At 52.6% G+C, this 24,857-nt stretch overlaps 2 protein-coding genes and 1 long non-coding RNA gene across 3 annotated transcripts in view; 1 reads left to right on the top strand and 2 right to left on the bottom strand.

The window, feature by feature from the left end:
• Positions 1-11,756, top strand: part of WDR93 (WD repeat domain 93) — a 46,998-nt gene extending 35,242 nt beyond the window's left edge. The window contains 5 exon segments of the mRNA XM_053888674.1: positions 1-173; positions 1,882-1,945; positions 2,765-2,921; positions 3,243-3,441; positions 11,437-11,756. Of these exon segments, the coding sequence (XP_053744649.1) occupies positions 1-173; positions 1,882-1,945; positions 2,765-2,921; positions 3,243-3,441; positions 11,437-11,533 (690 nt within the window). The 3' untranslated portion in view covers positions 11,534-11,756.
• LOC109273440 (uncharacterized) overlaps positions 1-18,953 on the bottom strand; it is a 38,182-nt gene extending 19,229 nt beyond the window's left edge. Inside the window, exon 1 of the long non-coding RNA XR_002083047.2 lies at positions 18,846-18,953. This is a non-coding gene — a long non-coding RNA (uncharacterized LOC109273440). The remainder of the gene's footprint in view (positions 1-18,845) is intronic.
• A 1,873-nt stretch (positions 18,954-20,826) lies between these two features.
• Positions 20,827-22,276, bottom strand: MESP1 (mesoderm posterior bHLH transcription factor 1; the record flags this gene model as incomplete). Its single annotated transcript, XM_053888583.1, has 2 exons — positions 20,827-21,179; positions 21,479-22,276. Coding segments are annotated over 2 exons (873 nt in total), but the record flags the coding sequence as incomplete, so codon positions are not given.
• Between the last annotated feature and the right edge of the window lie 2,581 nt (positions 22,277-24,857).

The following is a 24,857-nucleotide window of genomic DNA, read 5'->3' as shown; positions in this document are numbered from 1 at the left end:
TGCCAGAGTGTTCACTTCCTCAAATACTACTTAGTCCACCAGGGACAGAACGTGTATCCTGAGGGGCCCTTGAAATCCCACATGAAATGTGTGGTGCTGTGCACAGATTCTTCTGTCCATCTGGTGACAGCCAGGGGGACCCAAGAACCCACCGTCAGTGTGCTGGTTGAGAGGTCAGTGGCTTGAGCGCAGGACGGGGCAAATGACCGGCCAGCCGAAAGTGACCAGCTCCCCAGCTGGAGTCCACTGGCTCTGTAGTCAACACCCTCCCTGTGAGCTCCCAAGTCCCCACCGTCTTTTTTATGTGCACGTGTAAAACTTGTCTCACAAAATTGTGCGACAGCACAAATGACAGCTTTCACGTCATTTGTCATTTCTGCCAAAATCGCCTTTTATCAGTTTCCTCGAGGCTTTCTTTCTTTTTTAAATTGTCTCAAGAGTCTCTTTCTGAAGTTGTGAAAATACTTCATGCATGCAAATGAGCTATACAATATATACATGTGTATATTTAGGATATAGCTATATATACGCTGTGTATAGTATATATGTATGTGTATATGTATTTGGGTGTTTATATATATACAGAGAGAGAGAGAGAGAGAGAGACAGAGAGTGGGCAGTGGGAGAGAGGGAGGGAGGGAGAAACTCCCCTGTACCCATCATGAACCTTCAGAAATAGATCATCTCCGGGGCGCCTGGGTGGCTCAGTTGGTTAAGCATCCAACTCTTGGTTTCGGCTCGGGTCATGATCTCAAGTTCATGGGTTCGAGCCCTGCATTGGGCTCTGCTTTGACAGTGCAAAGCCTGCTTGGGATTCTCTCTTCCCCCCTCTCTGCCCCTCTCTCTCTCTCTCTCTCTCTCACTCTCTCCCTCTCTCAAAAATAAACAAACATTAAAAAAAAGAAATAGATCATCTCCAATTCAGTTAAGGCTGTGTGCTTGTCCCTGGTCATACCCTTCTCTCCTCTCCAGAGGTGACCCCCTTAGTAATCGTCGCTGTATATAACAAACCATTCCACAACTTGATGGTTTCAGAAAACAAGTCAATGTGTAGCCCCTGATCTCGCAGACCAGCAATTTGGGCCAGTTCTTCCACTGGCCTTGCTTAGGCTCTGGCAGCTGGGCTGGGGGCCGGATGGTCTGGCACAGCCTCACTTGCATAGGTGGCAGTGGGGTGGCCGTTGGCCAGGACACTTGGTTCTCTTCCCTGTGGTGGCTCCTGCGGGCCGTCTCAGCCTCCATCGCCCCACAGCCTAAGGGGTCCCCTCAGCAAGCGAGGGCAACCGCAACGTACACTCTCCAAGTTTCTGCTCACGTCACAGTGGACGAAGCATGTCACGTGGCCACACCCGCAGTCAGGCAGTGGAGAAACTGACTCCACCGTTTGATGGGAGTCGCTGCCAAATATCACGGCCGATTTCTTTTTCAATCGACTGTGTCATTTTCCAAAATTCATCATCCATTCCTTCGCTTTCCTGTAAGAATTAGCCACACGCATCTCCAAGTAACGCATTGTTTAGCTGTGCCTATTTGGGAAATTCGTAAAGGGACTCCCATGCTCTGTAGCTTGTTTCTCGGGGCTGTTTATTCCGTAACTTGCTCTGCAGCCTTGTTCAGGAGAGTCGCACATGTCGGTGAATGCAGCGCCGGGTCTGTATCTTCCCGGCTCTACTGCATCCCATCGTGTAATAAATATATCACAGCAAGGCATTCTCCTACCAGCGGGTAATGCGCCTGTTCCCCGCGTCTGCTACTATGAACCATCTCTGACGTGTCTCCCGATGCTTATTCACAAGAGTGTCTCCTAGATGCGTGCCAGGAGAGGATAGCACAGCCTTAACTCCTTCCAGGACGAATGTGTATGTGTCTGGTTCCCCACAGGCCGGTAAAGTACCTGGACGAAGCCATCTGTGCAGTGGCCCCAGTCCCAGCCTTACCTGGCATGGTAGGTTCCTCACGCCCCTCACTCCTCTTCAGCAAGCGTGTTCGTTTTCCCTTCAAAGACTGTTTGCTGAAGGCCTGTCAAGCGCGAGGCACTAGACTAGCTTTGGGGCGCACAGGGACGAAAGAGCAAGCCGCCGCCCTCGCAGATCGCACGGTTCAGCTGGGAAGACAGACGAATCACCGCGCAGCTTCCCTGGAAGACGAGAGAGGCTGTGATGCGCTGGGCCCTGGATGCCACAGAACAGAGACAGGGGTCACCACCTCAGCCTGCAGAAGTCAGTGGGGGCGGGGGGCTGCTTTCGGGAGGAAGTGACAGGACGGGGCAGAGAAGGTGAGGTCGCACTCTCAGGTGTCGGAGTGTGAGGGGCGGGGAGGTGGTGTGGCAGCTGGAGGACGATTTGATCAGGCGCATCTAAGGTTCACCTACAGGGAGGAAGGAGCCAGGCAGGAGAGAGGCCGGCCTCTGAACCCGGGCCAGGAAGGGCCGTGGGATGGAGCGGGGTCTCCGAGGATGGGGAGGAAAGCATACGTGTGCAGAGGGCGGCACTGCGTCCGGCCACGTGGAGGGCCAGCTCCCGGACAGGGATGCTGGTGAGCCAGAAGAGAAGCCCGGGCAGGAGTGGGGAGCGCCACCCAGCATCAGACACGGCACCTGGAAAAAGGCCTGTTGCTGCTGGGGACACCGGAGAAGTAAACACACATGTTTCTCTGCTCCCCGAGCAAATCCGTTCTCTGTTGCTGGCCTGGATGTCCAGCTGCCTCTCTTATTCCAAACGGGGGGTGACAGAGAAGTCCCCGTTGCCATCCCTTTGCTTCCCAGGTGCTGACCTTTTCCAGGAATGGCTCTGTGCAGCTCATGGACGTGGCCAAGCCCCAGATCATCTGTGCCTTTGCTCCACCCAGAACCTACCATCTGGCAGTGCCCTGGACGCCTATGTTTGTCGTGTCTTTGCACCGCCCGTGTTTCCTGCTCCGAGGTATGGGAGGGGGGCTTTGGGGGCTGCTATTTGCCTGACCTTCTCCCTCCCTTCCCAAAGCACGGGGTGATGCCCCCAATCTCTTCCCTGCTCTTCAACCCTGCACCACAGGCCAAAAGGACACTGCTGCTTAGCCCCTCACGAGGCACTTAGCTAAAACACAGGATTCCAGAGAGACTCCTGTGACCCCCTTCAAGGGAGCCCCTCACAGCTCAGCCCTGACAGCCCAGCCTTTACCAGCAGAGAGCTGCCCCCAGCTGCCCACCCAGCCCACAGAGAAGGTCATCCCTCTACAGAACGCTGTGTTTTGTTTCATCTCAGGAGACCATCCTGACGAAATTGAATCCGATGACGCCAAGGACATCCAGAATTCTATTTTCTGTTTTAATCTCGAGGCCTACCCGTTCCTGGAAAACATCTGCAACCTTTGCACCGTTCCTCAAGCGGACATGACCGATAGCATGGCCTTCGCCCAGGTGCTGCCCTTGGAGAAAAGATGCGAGAGTTTCCTCCAGGAGAGGTAGAGTCCCGGGTCTGCTTCCCATCCCTGCTCCTGGGGTTGTCTCTGGGTTGAGGACTAGCGGAGTGTGTTCGATGGTCAGATCCGTCCGGCATTTCGACTGCCCCTTCTGTGGGGGACCCTGCCATATCGTAGCCCATGAGCCACACTCCAATTTCCCGTTTGGGTTGGCAGGAAAGGGAGCCCCAGATTCAGGCTGGTAAAGAAGGACTGCCTGCCAGTCGCTATTTTCTCCTCGTCAAGACTGTCTTGTCCTCCTGCTTTCTGGATTCTTTGGTTTTGTAAAACTGTATTTGGATGATCAGACACCAGTCTTGGGAGACAGGGGCTTAAGTCATGGGCCAGGTTCGGCCCATTTGCTATGTCTCATCATGGCTGCTTGTGTGCTACAACAGCAGACTTGAACAGTGGTGACAGAGACCACACGACCCATAAAGCCGGCCTCATTTACTATCTGGCCCTTTATACAAACTGGTCGCCAGCCCCTGGTCCAAGCCCCCTTGGCTTTAACCGTCGTCTGGACAAACGGTTTGGCCACGCATCTCTCCCCTTTCTGTGACCCCCAGGCCCGTGGGGACTCTGCCTGTGGCCCTTTCTGCTGTAAAAGCATAAGGAGCTGTGCTCTGTCTGCTCTGGAGAAGCAGGTGTCTCTTCTAATCCATCCGCCACTCATCTCGGCGGTTTGCAAATTCTTGCTGATGGTTTCTGGCATGATTGCACTTTTGGCAGGAGGAGGTTACCAGCGGAGCCCTGGATTCTCCTGGGGGTGGGGGTGGGGGGACTTCGGTGGCCCCTTCCTTCCAGGGTCTTCAGAGACTCTGTGATCTCTCCAGTCCCCACGATATCCCTTTACGACCATTTCCCCTTTTTCTATTTACTCTTGCCTCAAGAGGAAGGAAGTGGAATGGCCAGGATACTCAGGTTTGAAATCCAATGCCACCCCTTCCTAACTGAGAGACCTCGGGTGAGTGCCTTCACCTCCGAGAGCCTCAGTTTCCTCCTTTGTTCAAAACCGGTGTGTTGAACACCTGCAGTGCGCCAGGCTGGACACTTTGATGGTGCCCAGCCCTCACGTTTTGTGGGTATTCCAGAGATAATACACGTCTAGTGCTGGGCATTGGGTGGTCGCTCAGTAAATGGTAGGTTCCAGAAGGATGCTGGGTTACTTCCAGTTCATGCCTGGGGAAATTCTAAACACCACCGCAAGGTGGCGCCGTGAATCCCCAAGGCTGCATTTCCCTGCTGCTTGTGGTTCTCCGGTTGTGGGGGTTCTTGGGGGGCTTTCAATATCTCCTGGAAGGAGGCAGCCCATTCATCAGGAGAGGCAGATGGTCTGTGGGTCTCGGGGGGAGGACAGTGAAGGAGGGGTCACTGGGCATTTCCCCTGATTAAAGATTAACCAAGAGCGTTTGGCTGTTCTTTACATGGCAGTTTCTTGCTTTGACCCTTGACGGCTTGACTTATTCTGAGGAGACACAGCTGAAGAATTGAAGGGTGAGGCATCGTGATGTCTGCAGCTTACTTTGAAGCACAGACCAGGAAAACATTTAGAGAGAGGAAGAGAAAATGTTAACAACCAGTGAAACCCAGGAAAATACTCACAGAAAGAGACAGACAGACAGCCAGGCAAAATGTTCACCATCGGTAACCACAGGTGCAGGTTCACTGTACTGCTTGCAACTTTCATGTAGGTTTGAAATTTTTTTTATTTTATTTTATTTTTTAACGTTTATTTATTTTTGAGACAGAGAGAGACAGAGCATGAACGGGGGAGGGTCAGAGAGAGAGGGAGACACAGAATCCGAAACAGGCTCCAGGCTCCGAGCTGTCAGTACAGAGCCCGATGCAGGGCTTGAACTCACGGACTGCGAGATCGTGACCTGAGCCGAAGTCGGCCGCTCAACCAACTGAGCCACCCAGGCGCCCCAAAATTTTTCTTTTTAAAAAAATTTTTTTAAACGTTTACATTCATTTTTGAGAGACAGAGTGCAAGTGAGGGAGGGGCAGAGAGAGAGTGAGACACAGAATCCGAAGCAGGCACCAGGCTCCAAGCCATTAGCACAGAGCCCAACGCGGGGCTCGAACCCATGAACTGTGAGATCATGACCTGAGCTGAAGTCGGACGCTTGACCGACCGAGCCACCCAGGCGCCCCAGGTTTGAAATTTTTCCAAACAAAAGATGGAGAGAGGTTATGAAATACCGTTTACAGTATAATCCTGATTTTGAGAGAAGTCTGGAAATGTGTACACCAATATAACAGGAGTTCTATTTGGGTGATGATGTATGTGATTTTTTTTTTTTTTTGTATTTTCCCTATTTGCAGCTTTCCTACCAAAACAAAACAAAACAAAACAAAACAAAACATTCTCTTGGAAAATTTTAAAAACTGGTTAAAAAAAAAAGTCAAGAGTATGAGTTTAGGTCATAGCTATGGTGAGGTTGTACTCCTGGGTCATGGTGTAGAGTTTCCAGAGCTCTTTCCTGATGAGGCCTAGTGAACTCCGTGTTTAAGGAGACTGTTTCCATTTCTGCCTCGCAGTTTAACGCCCTCTTTTACTGGCCTGGAAAGGGTGAGGCTGGACCTACGTGTCCAGCGCCGGGCGGCTCACCTCCTGCCTGGCAGCAAGAGGCCCGGCCAACTCAGGCCGCCCTCAGTCCCTGACTGACATTTCCAACCCTCAACCAATGTATGAGTGGAGATCGGTACTCGGACACCTGCAGAGCCCCACTCAGCCCCTGAAATCTGCTTCAAGCACACTACGACCATAACGGAGCACTTCCCCGTTGTAAAAAAAAAAAAAAAGTTATTATTTCTGATAGAAGTTATACACGCACTTGTAGAAATCTGGAAAACAGGACAGCGCAGAAAAGAAAATGTAAACCACCCACGACCATCACCAAACCCTAGCCCTGCTGTTAATATGTCAGTGCATTTCCTTCTGGTTTTCCTTTTGGTGTTTTCACTAAGTTGAGGTCACGTTCCGAGTTCAACTTTTAAATCTGGCTTTCTGTCACTCCAGAATATCACTTAATTCTTTTTTAATTTTAAGAAAACCTTCCTTATAAATATGCCAATGTCATTTTCTGTGGAAAGGATGTGTCTGCAGGGCATTTCTCCACTCCCCTGTGGTCGGGCCTGCTCTGTAAAGATGGTCCTTTCCACCCTGCCCCCTCCAGTCTGTGTTCCTGTAGGAATGGGACTCACTCTACTACTTTCCCAAAGTCTTTCCTCCCTGTCGGCAGAGCTTAGCTCTCAGGTGTCATGCCTGAGCCCCTCCCTGGGGTGGCCCCCATAGCCAGGAGGGGGTGGAGAGGACTGCCCTCCCAGGGAAGCTTGTCAGGGAAGAGTGCTGGAGTCCTTGGGGCTGATCAGGTGGGGGCGGGGGGCTGAGGGTGGGGGGGTGGCCAGGGGCAGGGCCTGGGGCTGACCCAAACCATGGGAGCTTGGGAACAGAAAAGCTCAGAGAAGTTGTCACTGGGTCCTGGGACCCAGCAGGAGCTGGGAGGGGTCGCATCGTGTGGTTGGGGCCAGCCCAGCTTGAAGGAACTTTTACTTCGGCCTGATCACAGTGTTTGAATTATATCCCTTGTGGCGACCCATTTTCCAGATTGGGTCCCAGCAATAAATTGGGAAAAACTGATTTAAAGAAGGCTTTTCCTGTTCTACTTGCTCTGAGGTCTGCTATCTGGGACTTTCCCAAAAGTAGCCCTCCACCCCCCCCCCCCCCCCCCCCCCGCTCCAACACTTTATTTTGAAAATTTTCAAACATACAGCAGTTTTGAAAAAAAAAAAAGTCACTGAACATCCATATACCCACAACCTAGATTCTGCCATTAACATTTTCCTATTGTTGTTTATCCCACATATCCATACATGTCCCAAAGGTTTTAATCTCATCTTGTTTTTCCCTATTTACTCCTCGTGTCTGAAACCGCTTCCATTGGCCCTAAAACTAGGTGAAACTTCAAGGCAGTGGGTTATGTGGCAATCGATTCAGAGTTTCAAGCTTGCAATCATCTGTCCAAAATGTTTTTGCAAAACCTGCCCCTGGGACTTTTATAAATAGCCAGTGTGAAAGGGAACCTGCCTTTGGGGCTTTAAAAGGAGGCCAGCTAGCCACAAATATGCATCCCCACCCCCCACCCCAAGGCCTGGCTTCTGCTCCCGTGCAACTTGGGGCTCCAGGCACCGTTTCCACGTTCGAGTTCTGCCATCCCTGGCTAGGTCAAACTTGATCACAAGACAGAAATTTCTGGACACCAGGAAGCAGACAGAGTGTCCCTTCCTCTCTCTGTCTCTCTCTCCCTTTATTCCTTATGGAATACAAAGCCAAGCAAGATTCAGGTTCAACCACCCACCTGTCTGCCAGAAGGCGGGCTTCTGGGTCCACAGGGCACCTGGCCCTCTGGGCCAGGGGCTGGGCAGGCAGGAACTGACGGCTCATGGCTATTTTAATTAGGGAACGAAGGACACTGAGCATCTTTCTGTTATATATACTGTACATTTCCCTCACTCCTTCCCTGGCTTGCCCCGGATCTGTTTCCTATGCGTGAGTTCATTTTCTTTTGATTTTAAGAGTTCTTTGTCAATGTGCTGTGAATAATTTTTCCCGGTTTGTCTTTGGGGAGGAGTATTTGGAGTTGCTCGCCCAGCCAGACAGAAGTTTCAAGTGTCCAGTAGCTGGACTTTTCTGCCTTGTCCCTTAGGCTTCGCTGAGGGGCAGGTGTAAAGGGCCTCAAATTCGGGGTGCAAGCTCTACAGTATGACGAGGGCACAGACAGGGGGCTCTAGCTGTGCGACGGGGCGGTCCTCAGCGTCTCCGAGTGTAAAGTGGGTGACAGCTGCATCTCCGCATAGGACGTGGCCTGGCACACGCTGGAAGTGTTAACCAGGCTGAGCATCTTTACCACGAGATCATCGAGAAAGGCCTTCTCCCCGCCAGCATCATATTCTGAACGTCATCCCTGTTGTCTTGAACACACGGATGACTTTATTTTCAGGCTTCCTTTTAAAACTTGCCCTAGTTCCATCTATCCAGCTGCCTCTTGGACGGTTGCTCTTTTTTTTTTTTTTGAAGCAATCTCTATACCCAACGTGGGGCTCAAACTCACAAACCCTAGGTCGAGAAGTTACAGTCTCCAGGGCACCTGGGTGGCTCAGTCGGTTGAGCATCCAACTCTTGGTTTCTGGCTCGGATCATGATCTCACAGTTCATGGGTTCGAGCCCCGTGTTGGGGTCCAACCCGACAGTGCAGGGCCTGCTTGGGATTCTCTATCCCTCTCTCTCTTGCCTCTCGCTTGCTTGTGGTCTCCCTCTCTCTCTCTCAAAACAAATAAATAAACTTAAAAAAAGAGTCACACGTTCCACCGACTGAGCCAGCCAGGTGCCTCCCTAAAGATTTTAAGTAATCTCACACTTAATATGGGGCTTGAACTCACAACCCTGAGAGATCAAGAGTCGCACGCTCCACCACCTGAGCCAGCTGAGCGCTCCTGGATGGTCCCTTATTGAATCCCATGTTGTTTTGACCTCCTGACCCCAAAATTTCACACCCACTTATTTATCAGCAGAAATATTATTATAATTAACTTTACTGAGCACCTACTGTGTGCCAGGGCTATGCTAAGTGCTTTGCAGGCATCATCTTATTTTTTACTATTATTTCCCCACTGCACAGCCAGAAAGCTGAGGCTGATGAGGTCGTGCCACCCGCCCCGGGTCACCAACTTGTAAGCAAAGGAGCTGGGTTTGAGCACAAGCAGTGTGGGTTCAAAGCCCGAGTTTGTAACATGCACACGCTTTTCCTCCTCCCTGCCCATCGCTCTCACATGCAGGCAAAGACTTCATTGCAGCCTGGACAGCATTAGCAAAAGAGTGGAAACCCCGAGTGTCCAATAGGGGAAAAAGACTGTGGCAGATCTGGGAGTGCCTCCTGGAAGCAATTTCTGGGACACGGTTTCAGTGCAAACAGCAGGGTGCACCACAGTGCATGGCACACTTCCATTAAAAAAAAAAAGATTATACACATGTCTACGCTTGTATGTGTATACGTAATTTCCAAGGATTTACAAGGAGCCGTTAATTACCGTTGCTTTGGGAACAGAAAATAAGGATCTGAGGAGAGAAGAAAATTGCTTCTAACTGTATACCCACTTGTATTCTTCCATTTTTTTAAAAAATCAAAGTATAGAGTACTTTTTCAAGTTAAATATTTTAGGGGAGTCTGGTGGCTCAGTTGAGTTGAGCGTCCAACTTCAGCTCAGGTCACGATCTCACAACCCATGGGTTTGAGCCCCACGTCGGGCTCTGTGCTGACAGCTCGGAGCCTGGAGCCTGCTTCGCATTCTGTGTCTCCCTCTCTCTCTGCTCCTTCCCCACCTATGCTGTCTCTCTCTCTCTCTCTCTCTCTCTCTCTCTCTCAAAAATAAACAAACATTAAGAAATTTTTTTTAATAAAATAAAATACAAATGTTTTCACGCATCGAGTATCAGATACATCTCCACGTGGATGTTCCTTGGCAGGCAGAGCCTCAAAAATCCAAAGCTGCAACCATGGTCTTTCTCCCCGGAAGTAGCCCTCCTCCTGCTTGCCCTAAGTGGTTTAACATCCTCTGTGCCCTCAGGCACCCAAGGCAGAAACCCAGACAGCAGGGGCACCCCTTCCCCAGAAGGTAGGCTTCCTCCCCCCTCCCCCCCCCCCCCCCAGCGGCCATCTCCGCACAGGCAGAATGAGGGGTGAATCCTGGGCTGCCCTGCTTTTCCTGTACTGAATGCGCATTTATTTGTTACTTAAAAAAAAAAAAAATTAACATCTTGTAAAAGACCCAACTCGAGGGTCTTCTCTTTCAGGAGCTCCCCCAGGCAAGGTGGATGGATCCCTCCCGCCTCCCTCCATTCGACCTCTGTGGCACTTAAAACGCCTCAAATTACAAATGTCCTTCCCCCCTGTCACCCTGATGGAGCTGGGGTGGGGGGAAGCAGGGCTGTTTCAGCCACTTGGATCTTTCCCGCACTTGCACCCTTGCCTGTCACTAGCGTAACTAAACCAGTGGGAGTTCACTCCGTGGTGAGCCACACAGACAAACTACAGCAGGTGAATTGTGGCACAAGGGAAACTTTATTCGCAGCGGATAAGGACATCACCGGGAATAACTTTCAAAAGCCGTGACTCTCAGAGCAGGGGCGGGTGGGTTCCTGAAACTGAGGGTTAGGGAAGCCTTGTCACTGTACGCAGAGGCGGGCATGAGGTCCTGCACGCGCCCTAAGGAAACACGTCTACACATATGCTTTGTATGTCACGTAAATGAGACGAGCCCCCCCTCGGTGCAGATTTTAGTATTATGATGAGGCAAAGGTCACCGCTGGTCCCTCCCTGGGTCACTGCACGGTCCCGTGTGCGCAGGCGTGAGCCGGGGGTTAGGTTCAGACTGGTCTGGTTGGCCGGGCCTCCAGAACTCTGTCTGGGCTGTCAGTCGTTATTGCCGGCGGGGCGGTTCTGGTTTCCTTCTCGGGATGTTATGCCCTTCGGGTCTTTTGCCTGAGTTAAGAGAGAAGCTGGAAAGAAGAATTTAAGGAAGAATGTGGGACAAAGGTCGGTGAGTTTGAGCAGGTGGGCAGTCAAGGTCGGGTCTTGGGAGTCTAGCCGGTGACACTCGATGCTCTAGCGGCGTCTACTCCCTGGAGGTGTGGGCATTCGGACGTGGCTAACGGTCCACGCGCACAGGCCGTGAGTCCCCCGTGGTACCGCGCCTTCCGTGGGGCGCCTCCCGCAGCACGCAGGCCCCGTCGTCACGAGTAAAGGTGTCTCAAGTACTGGCCGTGCACCGGGTGGAGCCCCGAGGACACAGTCGTGCCGCAGACGAGCCACTCGGAGAGGCTCTGAGATTAGCACAGGGTGGTCAAGGTCTGCCCCGGGGACCTTGGAGCCGGGCGGCAGGGGGGTGACGAGGCACAAAGCGGCTTCCTCTCATCTCCACCTGTGTGGCCCACAGGTTCCAGAAGCTGGAGAAGAAGGTGAAAGAGCAGGAGCACTGGACCCGGCTTCGCAGGTACTCCCTGCTTCTCCAGAGAGAGACCTCCAGGAAGTGACCGGGCTCTCTGCAAGGTTGGCGGCAGGCAGGCTTCGCCTCAGGACGCTCCGAGGCCAAGAGACAAGGTGACAGAGGCCCCCAGGGGCCTAGACGGGCAGTCTGGGACCTCAGCAAGGGGAGAGGGATGATCTGGGGAGCCTCCAACCCTAGGCCGCTTGTCAGAGCCCTCGGGTGGGCAGATGTCACCCCAATAAACAGTGCTATTGTTTCCAGACTCCAAAGTCGCTGTGGTGTGTGTCCTTTTGTTCCCACCCAGTCCAGACCCCAGCAAGGCCCAGTCCTAGGCCGTGTGAGGGACCCTCGCTTTCTAAGCCCAGGAGAGCCACTTTGCTCAAATGACCAAGACCCCAGGCCACCCCAGCTGCTATGTGGCCCTCTTTCTCCCCACCCACTTCCTCTCCCTCTCTGAGTTGGCTCATACACAACCTTCCTGGAATTGCTTCTGAGAGGCTGAGGAGGATCAGAGGTTGGGTGACCGCCTGGGGTCACACAGGTCTGAGAGGCGAGGTGGCAGGCAGGAACTGTGGCCTGGGACCCTGGGGTGGGGGGATGCTTCAGGGTGGGGTGGCTGGGGGACAGGATGAGGTGCCTCTCTTTTCTGGAAACTGCCCTTCCCAGGAAAACCGGCTGGAGGGGTCCCCGCAGCTCAAGGCCTATGCCTGCCTCTCCGAGGACACCGTGTGGTGTCTCTGAGAACTGCAGGTGGTTGACATGTCCCAGCCTCCCCGTGGTCAACTGCACGCGGGGTTGGTGACAGGCATCTCCTTTTGTGTCCCCATCCATCTCCTCCCTTGGGACACACATGCTCCTCACTGTCCTGATCCCTCCTTCACGGCGCTGGTACTGACCGGCAGCACGTCCCTGGATGAAGAGGTTCCCACCTGAGGCGCTCCGCCCCTCACTCTCCTGCCCGTGGAAACAGAAACAGCAGCAAAAATAACCTTTACACCAACGGGTCCTGTTCCTCTAAACAGCAGGCACTGACTCCCTTTTGAGATGAGGGAGGAAAACTCAGGATGATGGACTTGGCCTCGCACACCCCCTAAATGTAACAGAGGACTAACACTGATGGGGCACCTGCTGTGATGTGTCTGCTTTACAAGTACACCTTGTGAGATGTACAGATGATCATTATCCCCGTTGTACAGAAGGAAAATGGAGGCTCAGGTCACTGCTCGGAACAGCCCGTATCAAGACCTAATGGGCTTTTCCAACATCAAGTGTCAGAGACCCAGCTCTCAAACGAACTTTAGGGTTGGCTCACGTAATGTAGAACGTAATGCTTTCTGGGGAGCCGGGTCCAGGTGCTGAGTAACAACAGGAATCTCTCTCCATCTCTGTTTTGATGCCCTTTGCTTGGGTGGCAACATGACTGCCAACAGGACCCACAGCGAGTGTCCCTTTCTTTTATTTATTTTTTACTTTTTTAAAGTTTATTTATTTTAATTTTTAAAAATGTTTTATTGTATTTATTTTTTAAATTTACATCCAAGTTAGTTAGCATATAGTGCAACAATAATTTCAGGAATAGATTCCTTTACCCATTTAGCCCATCCCCCCTCCCACACCCCCTCCAGTAACCCTCTGTTTGTTCTCCATATTTAAGTCTCTTATGTGTTGCCCCCCTCCCTGTTTTTATATTATTTTTGCTTCCCTTATGTTCATCTGTTCTGTGTCTTAAAGTCCTCATATGAGTGAAGTTCTATGATATTTGTCTTTCTCTAATTTCGCTTAGCATGATACCCTCTAGTTCCATCCACATAGTTGCAAATGGCAAGATTTCATTCTTTTTGATTGCCGAGTAATACTCCATTATATGTATATGTATATAAATTATATATATATAAATTATATATATATAAATATAAATCTTCCTTATCCATTAGTCCATCGATGGACATTTGGGCTCTTTCCATACTTTGGCTATTGTCGAAGTGCTGCTATAAATATTGGGTGCATGTGCCTCTTCAAAACAGCACCCCTGGGGGCGCCTGGGTGGCTCAGTCGGTTAAGCGTCTGACTTCAGCTCAGGTCATGATCTCACAGTTCGTGAGTTCGAGCCCCGCGTCGGGCTCTGTGCTGACAGCTCAGAGCCTGGAGCCTGCTTCACATTCTGTGTCTCCCTCTCTCTCTGCCCCTTCCCTGCTCATGCTCTGTCTCTGTCTCAAAAATAAATAAACATTAAAAAATAAAAATAAAAAAAACAGCACACCTGTATCCCTTGGATAAATGCCTAGTAGTGCAATTGCCGGGTCGTAGGGTAGTTCTATTTTTAATTTTTTGCGGAACCTCCATCCTGTTTTCCAGAGTGGCTGCACCAGCTTGCCTTCCCACCAACAATGCAAAAGGGATCATCTTTCTCCACATCCTCGCCAACATCTGTTGTTGCCTGAGTTGTTCATGTTAGCCATTCTGACAGGTGTCAGGTGGTATCTCATTGTGCTTTTGACTTGTATTTCCCTGATGATGAGTGATGTTGAGCATTTTTTCATGTGTCGGTTGACCATCTGGATGTCTTCTTTGGAGAAGTGTCTATTCATGTCTTTTGCCCATTTCTTCCCTGGATTACTTGTTTTTTGGGTGTGGAGTTTGATAGGTTCTTTATACATTTTGGATACTAACCCTTTATCTGATATGTCATTTGCAAATATCTTCTCCCATTCCGTTGGTTGCCTTTTAGTTTTGCTGATTGTTTCCTTCACTGTGCAGAAGCTAGTTTTGCTGATTGTTTCCTTCACTGTGCAGAAGCTTTTTATCTCGATAAAAAGTTCCAATAGTTCATTTTTGCTTTTGTTTCCCTTGCCTCCAGAGATGTGTTGAGTAAGAAGTTGCTGTGGCTGAGGTCAAAGAGGTTTTTGCCTGCTTTCTCCTTGAGGATTTTGATGGTTTCCCATCTTACATTGAGGTCTTTCATCTATTTTGAGTTTATTTTTGTGTATGGTATAAGAAAGTGGTCCAGGTTCATTCTTCTGCATGTCACTGCCCAGTTTTCCCAGCACCACTTGAAGAGACTGTCTTTACTCCATTGGATATTCTTTCCTGCTTTGTCAAAGATTAGTTGGCAATACATCTGCGGGTCCATTTCTGTGTTCTCTATTCTGTTCCTTTGATCTGAGTGTCTGTTTTTGTGCCGGTACCGTACTGTCTTGATGATTACAGCTTTGTAATACAGCTTGAGGGGCGCCTGGGTAGCTCAGTCGGTTAAGCGTCGACTTTGGCTCAGGTCATTATCTCCCGGTTCATGAGTTCAAGCCCCGCATCAGGCTCTGTGCTGACAGCTCAGAGCCTGGAGCCTGATTCATATTCTCTCCCTCCCTCTCTCTCTCTCTGCCTCTACCCTGCTCACACTCTGTCAAAAATAAATAAACAATTTAAAAAAAGTGTCATACAGCTTGAAGTCTGGGATTGTGATGCCTCCTTTTTTGGTTTTCTTTTTCCAGATTGCTTTGGCTATTCAGGGTCTTTTCTGGTTCCACACAAACTTCAGGATTGTTCTAGCACTGTGAAGAATGCTGGTATTATTTTGATAGGGATTGCATTGAATATGTAGATTGCTTTGGGTAGTACTGACATTTTAACAATATTTGTTCTTCCTATCCAGGAGCATGGAATATTTTTTCCTTTGTGTGTGTGTGTCTTCTTCAATTGCTTTCATAAGCTTTCTATAGTTTTCAGTGTATAGATTTTTCACCTGTTTGGTTAGATTTATTCTTAGGTATTTTACAGGTGTTGGTGCAATTATAAATGGGATTGATTCCTTGATTTCTCTTTCAGTTGCTTCATTGTTGGTGTATAGGAATGCAACTGATTTCTGTGCATTGGTTTTATATCCTGCAACTTTGCTGAATTCATGGATCAGTTCTAGCAGTTTTTTGGTGGAATCTTTAGGGTTTTCCATATAGAGTATCATGTCATCTGCCAAGAGTGAAAGTTTGACTTCCTCCTGACTGATTTGGATGCCTTTTATTCCTTTGTGTTGTCTGATTGTTGAGCCTAAGACTTCCAATACTACGTAGAATAACAGTGGTGAGAGTGGACATCCCTGTGTTGTTCCTGACCTTAGGGGGAAAGCTCTCAGTTTTTCCCCATTGAGGATGATATTAGTGTTGGGTCTTTCATATATGGCTTTTATGATCTTGGGGTATGATCCTTCTCTCCCTACTTTCTTGAGGGTTTTTATCAAGAAAGGATGCTGTATTTTGTCAAATGCTTTCTCTGCATCTATTGAGAGGATCATGTGGTTCTTGTCCTTTCTTTTATTGATGTGATGAATCACGCTAATTGTTTTGCAGATATTAAACCAGCCCTGCATCCCAGGTATAAGTCCCACCTGGTCGTGGTAATTTTTTTAATGTATTGTTTGATCTGGTTGGCTAATACCTTGTTGAAGATTTTTGCATCCATGTTCATCAGGGAAATTGGTCTATAGTTCTCCTTTTTCGTGGGGTCTTTGTCTGGTTTTGGAATCAAGATAATGCTGATTTTATAGAAAGAGTTCGGAAGTTTTCCCTCCATTTCTATTTTTTGGAACAGCTTCAAGAGAATAGGTGTTAACTCTTTCTTAAATGCTTGGTAGAATTCCCCTGGAAAGCCATCTGGTCCTGGACTCTTGTTTTTTGGGAAATTTTTGATTACTAATTCAATTTCTTTACTGGTTATGGGTCTGTCCAAATTTTCTATCCCTGTTTCAGTTTTGGTAGTGTATAGGTTTCTAGGAATTTGTCCATTTCTTCCAGATTGCCCATTTTATTGTCATATAATTGCTCACCATATTCTCTTATTATTGTTTGTATTTCTGCAGTGTTGGTTGTGATCTCTCTTCTTTCATTCTTCATTTTATTTATTTGGGTCCCTTCCTTTTTCTTTTTGATCAATCTGGCTAGGGGGTGATTTTTCGTTAATTCTTTCAAAGAACCAACTTCTGGTTTCATTGATCTGTTCTACTGGGTTTTTTGGTTTCAATAGCATTGATTTCTGCTCTAATCTTTATTATTTACTGTCTTCTGCTGGTTTGGGGTTTATTTGCTGTTCTTTTTCCAGCTCTTTAAGGTGTAAGGTTAGGTTGTATATCTGAGACCTTTCTTCCTTCTTTAGGAAGGCCTGGATTGCTATATACTTCCCTCTTATGACTGCCTTTGCTGTGTCCCAGAGGTTTTGGGCCGTGGTGTTGTCATTCTCATTGGTTTCCATGTACTTTTTAATTTCCTCTTTAACTTCTGGGTTAGCCCATTTGTTCTTTAGTAGGATGTTCTTTAGTCTCCAAGTACTTGTTATCTTTCCAAATTTTTTCCTGTGGTTGATTTCGAGTTTCACAGCGTTGTGGTCTGAAAATATGCACGGTATGATCTCGATCTTTTTGTACTTGTTGAGGGCTGATTTGTGTCCCAGTATGTGATCTATTCTGGAGAACGTTCCATATGAACTGGAGAAGAATGTATATTCGCAAATGTCCCTTTCTCGATGGTTCCAGCAAAGTCCGGAGCCTGCTTCTCACTGGCCCGAATGTGGTCTCATGCCTGAACCACTCGGTGCTGACTGTGCGGGCCTGTGTCACATGCCCATCCCTGGAGCAATGCAGAGGGGGTGCCCACTGAAGCTAAGGAGGGGAGAGCACTGTCTGAAGAAAGAAAAATGCCAGACCTCAGGGGAAGAAGGCAGGAGGGGTGCTAAGCTTGGCCAAGACCTCAGAGGTGGCCCTGTCCACTCTCTCCAAAGTCACGTGTTGCCAACACCAGGCCACCTCCCCATCTCCTAGTGTGTGTGGGGAGGGCAGGAAGGGGAGAGGGGAGCTGGGGCATTCGAAAGAAGCCTCACAGGCCAGGTCCAAGGGAGGGAGGAGGGGGAAGAGAGGAGGGTGGAGGGCAGAGGGCCTGGCAAGGCTCCGGGGAATGGGTGGAAGGGGCCTGAGCCGCGCTGAGCTGGGGACCCACGGCTCTAGCCCCACTCGGGGCTGGTGCGCCAGCGGTCCCCAAAGAGGAGCTTGCCCACTGGGCAAAGGGACCCCTCAGAAGCACCAAGAAACCTGGGTCTCCTCAGGGGAGGCTGGAACCAGTGTGAGTGGAAGGAGCACCCAAGGCGCAACATTTGGGAGGCAGGGCCCTTAGGGTTGTGCAAATGCAGGGATGACATGTGGGGGTCAGGGTGGGCTCCTGGCCTCACTCCGGGGCAAGCGGGGCTTAGCGGTTAGGGCTAGCTTCCCTCCTCAGCCTGGGGCCACCTGGTTCTCCAGATCCAGGCCCTTGCAAAATCCTGGCACATCCACATGCCCTTTGGATGGACCTGCTTATTTGGTACCGCGTGGCCAGAGGGACACCGGGCTGGCCCTCCTCCAGACGCACCAGCCACCCACCCAAGGCAGGGGACCCCCCCTCAGTCCTATGCCTAGGACCTTAGGACGGGCCCATGCAGACAACTCATGACCACCTCCCCCTTTCCACACTGTGACCCCTGCAGCCTGTCCTTGAATCAATGTCTTGAATACAGGGCCTTCCGCTTAGCTGCCCCGCCTTAGAACCTGGCCCAACCAGCACCTACACAGTACAGTTTCCCCAGCGGGAGCAACATCTAGGCTCAGTAGGCAGAATGTTCGCTGCTGGCAATGGCACTGGTGGCCACGGTGCAGTGGGGCCTTATTTTACACCCCCAGCCCCTCCGCCCCCCAACACACACGCTTGCCCGCCAGGACTGTTCCAAACACCTGACTGGTCAACTGCCGCCCACCGATGTCCCCGTCCCAACGGCCAGGTACTAGCTTTGTGAAAAATGCCCTGTTTTCTGTGCTTTAGTGTCCCGATCTATTAAATAGGTATAAGCGCACACACCTGCCCGCCTCACCTGCGGCGACTTGAGGTTAGACGGTGAAATGAAAGCCTTTAACACAGAGCCCGGCTCGGGTAACCAACCGCTCTGCCCATCCGACCCGGCCGGCCGGGACAGCAGCTCTTCCGAAGGACGCAGCGCCGCGGGCCAGCGGCCCGGTGGGGCACCCCGTGCCCACGCCACGCTCCGGCTCCCGCCTTCCAGCAGGCACGCGCCCCCGCCGCGCCAGGCCAGGGCACCCTGGCAGGGCCCCGGGTGAGGTGCCACCACCTAGCCTCCGTCCCAGAGACAGGCCGGCGTTCAGCTGTCGCCTAAACCGTGCGCCCCGGGGGAGGCACACAGGCGCCGCACTCACATCCGGGTCCCCAGCCAAAGCGGCCACCCACCCTCCGCTCCGGCGCGTCGGCTAGCCTCTCCCTTCCTTAACTCTCCCACCAACTGGCCACTTGTCACAGGTGCTGAGAACCGAGCGAGCGCACGCTGTCACCTACCTGGACGGTGCTCACTGACGTAGGCCTTGGGACGCGTACACAGGGCCTCCTCCCGGGGGCGGGCGGCGCCGGCCCAGCGAGGGGGCTCGGGCGCAGGCGCAGGAGAGGTGGGAGGAGCCCCCTTCCCATCCGCCGTCCTCCGTCTTATTAGCAGAGACGTGTTAATGAAAATTCACACCGAGGTGCTGATAAACAGTGGGCCTCGCCGGCTCCGAGAGGGAGGAGAATGCTCTCCGCAGGGGAGGGCGCTGGCCGATGAGCCCCACTTATCTGTGAAAAGACTTGCTAATAACTTTAATTCCCCATCCGAAACCGCAGGGCCTTTGCCATGCAAACAGATTTTCTAAACTGGGTAGGGCCCCTGGAAAAGACTTCTCGCTCTGCTCCAGTTAGGGTCCTGGGAGGGGAGAGCAAGATGAGGGGCGAGGTGTGGGAAAGGGGGGTGATCAGCGGAGGTGTGAGGTCAGCCCCCCTGCAGGGCCTCCGCTTTTGGATCCCGCTCTGTGCGGCCAAATGCCGGCCAGGGTGCGTGCGCCTGGACGCCTGAACGTCACAGCGGTGCCCCCGGCCACGCCGAATTCCTGCCCCTCCCGGCCTGGGCCCGAGCACTGGAACTGATCTCTGAGGTGGTTTCAAAACAAACCTATCCGTACCGACGGATAAACAGATAAACCGTGGTATATCCGTGCAATGGAGTTCACTGGGCAATAAAAAGAAACGGAATACTGATGCACCTAGGCCACACGGATAAACCCGGAAAACGTTAAATGAAAGAAGCAGGGCACAAAAGGCCTCTATTGTGTGATTCCAGTTACACAAAATGTCCGGAACCGGCCAATCTATGGAGACAGAGGTAGATGCCTGGGCTGGAGAGGGGTGGGGGGTGGAGGGATGGGTGGGGTCAAGGGGAGCACCTGCTAACGGGCACAGGGTTTCTTTCCCCGGTGATGAAAATGTTCTCGATTTAGACAGTGGTGATGGTTGCATTACTACGAATATACTAAAGTCACTGAATTATAAGGTTGAATTTCATGGTATGTAAACTATATCTCAATAAAGCTACTATAAAAAACAAATGCTAAGGCCTGTGTTTCAAAGTTGCTTGGCAGGGAGGGGAGAACTTGGTATCCATAGAGGGCTGGGGGACCCTTGGGCAGAGGCTACATCCCCTAGCCTCACCTCAACTCCCCCACAAGGCTTGACTGCTTACCAGACCCCTTGAGCCAAGCCAGGCCCCTTCTGGGTCAAGGCTTCCTTCTTCCCCATACACCGCATCCCTGATCTGAACCCAGCGATGCAGACACGAGTGTGGTTCCAGGTTAGCTATGTGGATTTGGAGGCAACCCCATGAGCCTCTCCACTCTAGCTAGGCCTCTGGGAGGTCACAGTTAACTCGGGACTGACTCATAAAATGTTAATGTCCCTAGCCCACCTGGAAGAGAAAGCAGAGTGAAGGGAGATAAGAAAATCCCAAGGTCCAGGCCACAAAGCTCCAGTACAGGGGAATAAGGACTTGGGATGCATGGACTGAGTCCTTGGAGCTGGTGTCCTCTCAGACCCCAGAGCTGGCAAAACCTGACCAGGGAGAACTTGGGATTCTGAATTCATACCGACCCTGAGTGCTGACCCTCAGTAAAATCGTTATTTGGGTATAAAATGTGTAAAGGACCTGATGATGCACAGTAAGTACTAAGAAAACGTATTTTCTACACAGATACTTTGCTTTTAATGCACCTCCCACCAGGTTCAAGGAAAAGGGGGACAGGCTCCACTGCTACCACTTTCTCACATACAGCATCTTCCCGCTCCAGGCTGGCCTTCCTGGAATAGGACAGGCTAAGCCAGGGCAAAGGGGAAAGTGTCTGGGCCTTTGTGCTTTGAGGGCTGAAGACTGCCAGAAACTCTCTTAATTCTCCTAGGTTCTTCTTTGGAGAAGGGGAGGGAGCTTTGTGTCCATGCGAAGGAAGAAGAAACGGTCAACTGACACCAGCACAGTTTATTCACAAATAAATAAATACATAGTAGGCAGGCGCCCCCTGCCTGCCTCCAAGGGTCAACCTGTGGGTCCCTCCATTGCCGGAGGGGCTGGGGAGAGTTGTCTTGGGTGGGGACGGGCTCTTGCTCTCAGGAATGCCCATGCCAGTATCGCAGGTGCCCTCTCCTAGGAAAGGGAGTCTGGAGAGGGACCGTTTTGAAGGTGCTGAAAGCCAAAAGGGCCTCGATGCTCACAGGGCGCCAATTGTACGTCGTCACTTCGACTCAGGCCGGCGGCCACTCCAGGGGCGAGAGGGGCATCCAGGTCTCCAGCAGGGACAGCACGTCGCCGGGAAAGAGCTGGGGGGAGAGGGTATAGAGTTACCTTCAGCGCTGGCCGCCACGCGTGGGTGTCCGCGCTCGTAGGTTCCACTCGGGCACAAGAGCCTGTCCCCTGCGTGTCCTCTCCCTCCCCTCGCCGCTTGAGCGCCCCAGGCACACTAGCTACGGTGCTCGGGACAGCAAGCAGACACGGCCAGGCTGCCGGCGGGGATGCCGCAGGAGGCCTGTGAGCGGCGGACGCGGACGACAGGTAGCAGCACCCACGATGGCCCCGTGGGTGGGGGGAGAGAGTCCCGCGCGGGGAAGGAAGTACTAACCGGAGACGAGGGGCTCCGCTCTATTGCCTGCGATTCCGAACCCGCCGCCTCGTCATGAAGCACTGTCGGGTCGCGCGGCTGCGGCGCCGCTAGTTCTCCGAGACAGGCCGGCGGGGACCCCCAGGACGCGGAGGGGCTGGCGGCTGAGCCCAGAAGCTGGGCGCGCGCCTCCACCTGCACCTGCGTCTGCGAGGGGCCGCCGTCGGGACAGAGCGGGCAGCCCCGAGGCACCGCCGCGTCGCTGCGCCGCCGCCGCCGGCGCTGCAGGCCCTCCTCGCTGAGGCCCAGCACCGCCGACAGGTGGCCGATGTAGCGGATGGCCAGGCGCAGCGTCTCGATCTTGGTGAGGCTCTGGCCGGCGGGCGCCACGGACGGCGGCAGAAAGCGGCGCAGCTCGTGCAGGGCGCGGGCGAGCGTGCGCATGCGCAGCTTCTCGCGCTCGCTGGCGCTCTGCCGCTGCCCGGAGCCCAGGCGGCTGCTGCGCGCGCCGCGCCTCCCTGCGCTCCGGGCTCCGGCGGCCGCGTGGGTGCCGGGCCGTCCGGGGCTCAGCTCGGGGCTGCCGGCCGGGACGCTGCCCCAGGAGTCCGGGGACGAGGCGGGGGAGCAGCCGCAGTCCCTGTCGGAGGGCGGCAGAGGCCGAGGCGGGCCCCAACCCGGGAAGAGGAGCCAGGACTCGGAGAGCGGCGGGCACAGGGGACTGGGCCATGGCGGCGGCGGCGCATCTGCGGACCGGCGCCCGGCGCCCGGCGCCCGCTTTATCCCGAGCCCGAGGTGTGAAGTGGCCCCTTCCAAGCCGCATCAGCACTTCAAAGCGGGCTCGGGGCCTGGAGGGGGCGGGGCCGTACCCTTTGAACCAACGGGGGGTGCTGAAGGTGCGGGCCCCTTGGCCGCCCCGGGTCGGCCCCACCTGGGCCCTCGCATGGGCACCGGAGCCAGCCACTGGGGCCTCTTGCCCGCGCTGCCTGGCGTGTTGGGCCAGCCCAGCAGGTCAGAGGAAGCGCGGTCCGGGGAACTGGAAGTACAGTACCTGGGCTTGGGGCTGCCTTCACCTGTTGGGACCTTATGCAAATTCTTACGCTTTCTTGCAAATTCGTTCCCAGTTTGTATAACGGGAGCCTTGAGGCATACTGCAGCCAGGTCTGCAGAATGAATAGGATGGGGACCCGGAGTGGGGCCCTGATCCCTGCTAGAGGTGAAAGGAGCAGTAATCCGTTTCTCCTCTGAGGCAGACCGGTCCTGGACATGGCCTTACCTGGTGGTGGTGATCGGGGGTGGGGGGACGGAGGGAGCACTATGAGGAAACTATCCCAGGCAAATCCAACAAGCTGGCCAAGTATGGCCACGTTGCTGGACCATGTGAGCTGAGGGAGGGGAAGCCTCAGGCCCTCTAGGGCACCTTCTCCCTGGCAGGATCAAGGGCTTGGCAAGCTGCCACCACTGGCCACCAGTTGGCGTCCTACCATTTGGGGGCAGGTATATCAGGTTTTGCCATCGAAACGTGAGTGGACACGACATAGAAAAATGCACATAACAAAATTCATACCCCTCCGTAATAAAACTTCTCAGCCAACTAGCAATAGAGAGGAACCGTCTCAACCTGATAAAAGGCATCCACAAAGAGCCCACAGCTAATATCATAGTAAATAGTGGAAGAGTGAATGCTTTTCCATAATGTTGAGAACCAGGAGGGGATGTCTGCTCCTCCCCAGGCCTATTCGACAGTGCGCTGGAGGGCCTGGCTGTGCAAAAACAGAAAAGCATACAGATTGGAAAGGAAGAGACTAAACCGTCTCCACTTGCAACAAGACTGTCTACGTAGGAAATCTCAAGGAACCGATACTGCCTGCCTGATCCCTCAGGAGTTTGAGTTTATACACCTTGTCATGATAGCTACTTCATGCACAGATGTCTGTTGTTCACCTAGACTGTGAAGTACCTGGTCCATAGCATGTCTTCAAGAGAAGCGGTACATAGGGTCTCTTCCAGTGTGAGGGGTCTAACATTTTGCATCCCCAATGCCTTCCAGCCCTGTGACTGCCGGGTGAGCTGGTCTGTAGCAAAGAAGGCCAAGTGGTTTAGTGGCTTCTCCCTGGGCATCTCTGCCCCCCACCGTCCCCTGCCCTCGACTTGTTTATCTTCTCCTGCCCTCAGCTTCTTCCAGCACCTTCTACACCCCCTTCCTCTGCAGTCTGTCCCAGCAGCCCCAGAATGCTTACGCCCACGGTCACATCCAGGAGATGCAGTCCCAACCCACCCCTGGGGAGAAGGGGAGCTGCCGTAGGACCCATTCCCAAGGAGAGTCTGGTCCAGGAGAGCCCTCCTCAGCTTGAAGCTGTCAGTAGGGTCTGCTCCTTTTGGACCCTGCTCGATGGATGCCCTCCTGGGGCTCCAGATCCAAGCTAAGAAGCTGGTATTGCAGCCCAGTGGCTGGGCTCTTTTGATCCCACCGGACCCAAGGGGACAAACAGTTGGGACTTGGTAGAGTATGTTGTGCACTCAGGCGAGGGGCGGGGGTGGGGGGGGGGTGGGGTGCAGAATAAAAACCCGTCAAGCAGGAGGGATGGCATCTGAGAGGGCTCAGAGCCTCTGCTGCCAACCTTCTGAATGTCAAAAAAAAAAAAAAAAAATCCCTCCAATCCCCACAGAATTCTGATTTTCATTTTGTAGCTAATTGAGGAAACTCAGCACAACCCAAAACTCCTAGGCAATCAGCCACCCTTTTGCTTTACTCTCATCTCTGAAAATACAGTATGTGTGTGTGACCGGAAAGTCAAAAGCTCAACAGGTAATGAAGGGTATAACAAAGTTCATTACTATCCCCGCCTCTGAGGCCTGCCATTCTGTGTCCAGAGGAAACCACCGGTGCCGGTTTGTTATTGTAAAAGCACAAAATCAACCAGACATGTTTTGGACAACAGGCCGTATGTGTGGGAGGCAGACTGTTTCTCCTGAAAAAACGCAGCTCTGTCTCCTGAGGATTCTCACATCTGGGACCTGAGGTTTGACATCCCTCGGGCACCTGCCCGGGAACCACCAAGAGGTCTGGAGGAGGGGAGGACACCGTGAGCGGTGCATGGCAGGCTGAAGGAGGGCTAAAAAGGTCCCGGGGCCAGTGTGGAGTCAAAGAGCCCACAAAAAGGGCATGAGAGAGGTGGGGCAGATGGCAGGGTTCCACCCCCGACCCCAACCTTGGCGTCTTCAGCCCTAAAGGCTGCCACCTGGGAGTCCCTCCCTCTCCTGCTGCCCTTGGGGTGTCCAGGCCCAGTTTGTACAAGGGCCACGGCCAGTGGGCCTGATGGAGCTAAGCTGGGGAAGAGGAGGGACCCCCCCCCCCAACCTGGGGCCTGGGCTCCACCACCTCCTGTCAGTCGCCTCCCTT

The sequence above is a fragment of the Panthera pardus genome, unplaced genomic scaffold (genome assembly GCF_024362965.1).
Source record: "Panthera pardus isolate Hobbes unplaced genomic scaffold, ASM2436296v1 HiC_scaffold_23, whole genome shotgun sequence".
NCBI classification, from domain to species: Eukaryota; Metazoa; Chordata; class Mammalia; order Carnivora; family Felidae; genus Panthera; species Panthera pardus.
The sequence above is the reverse complement of the archived record's forward strand: the minus strand, read 5'-3'. Positions and strand labels throughout refer to the sequence as shown.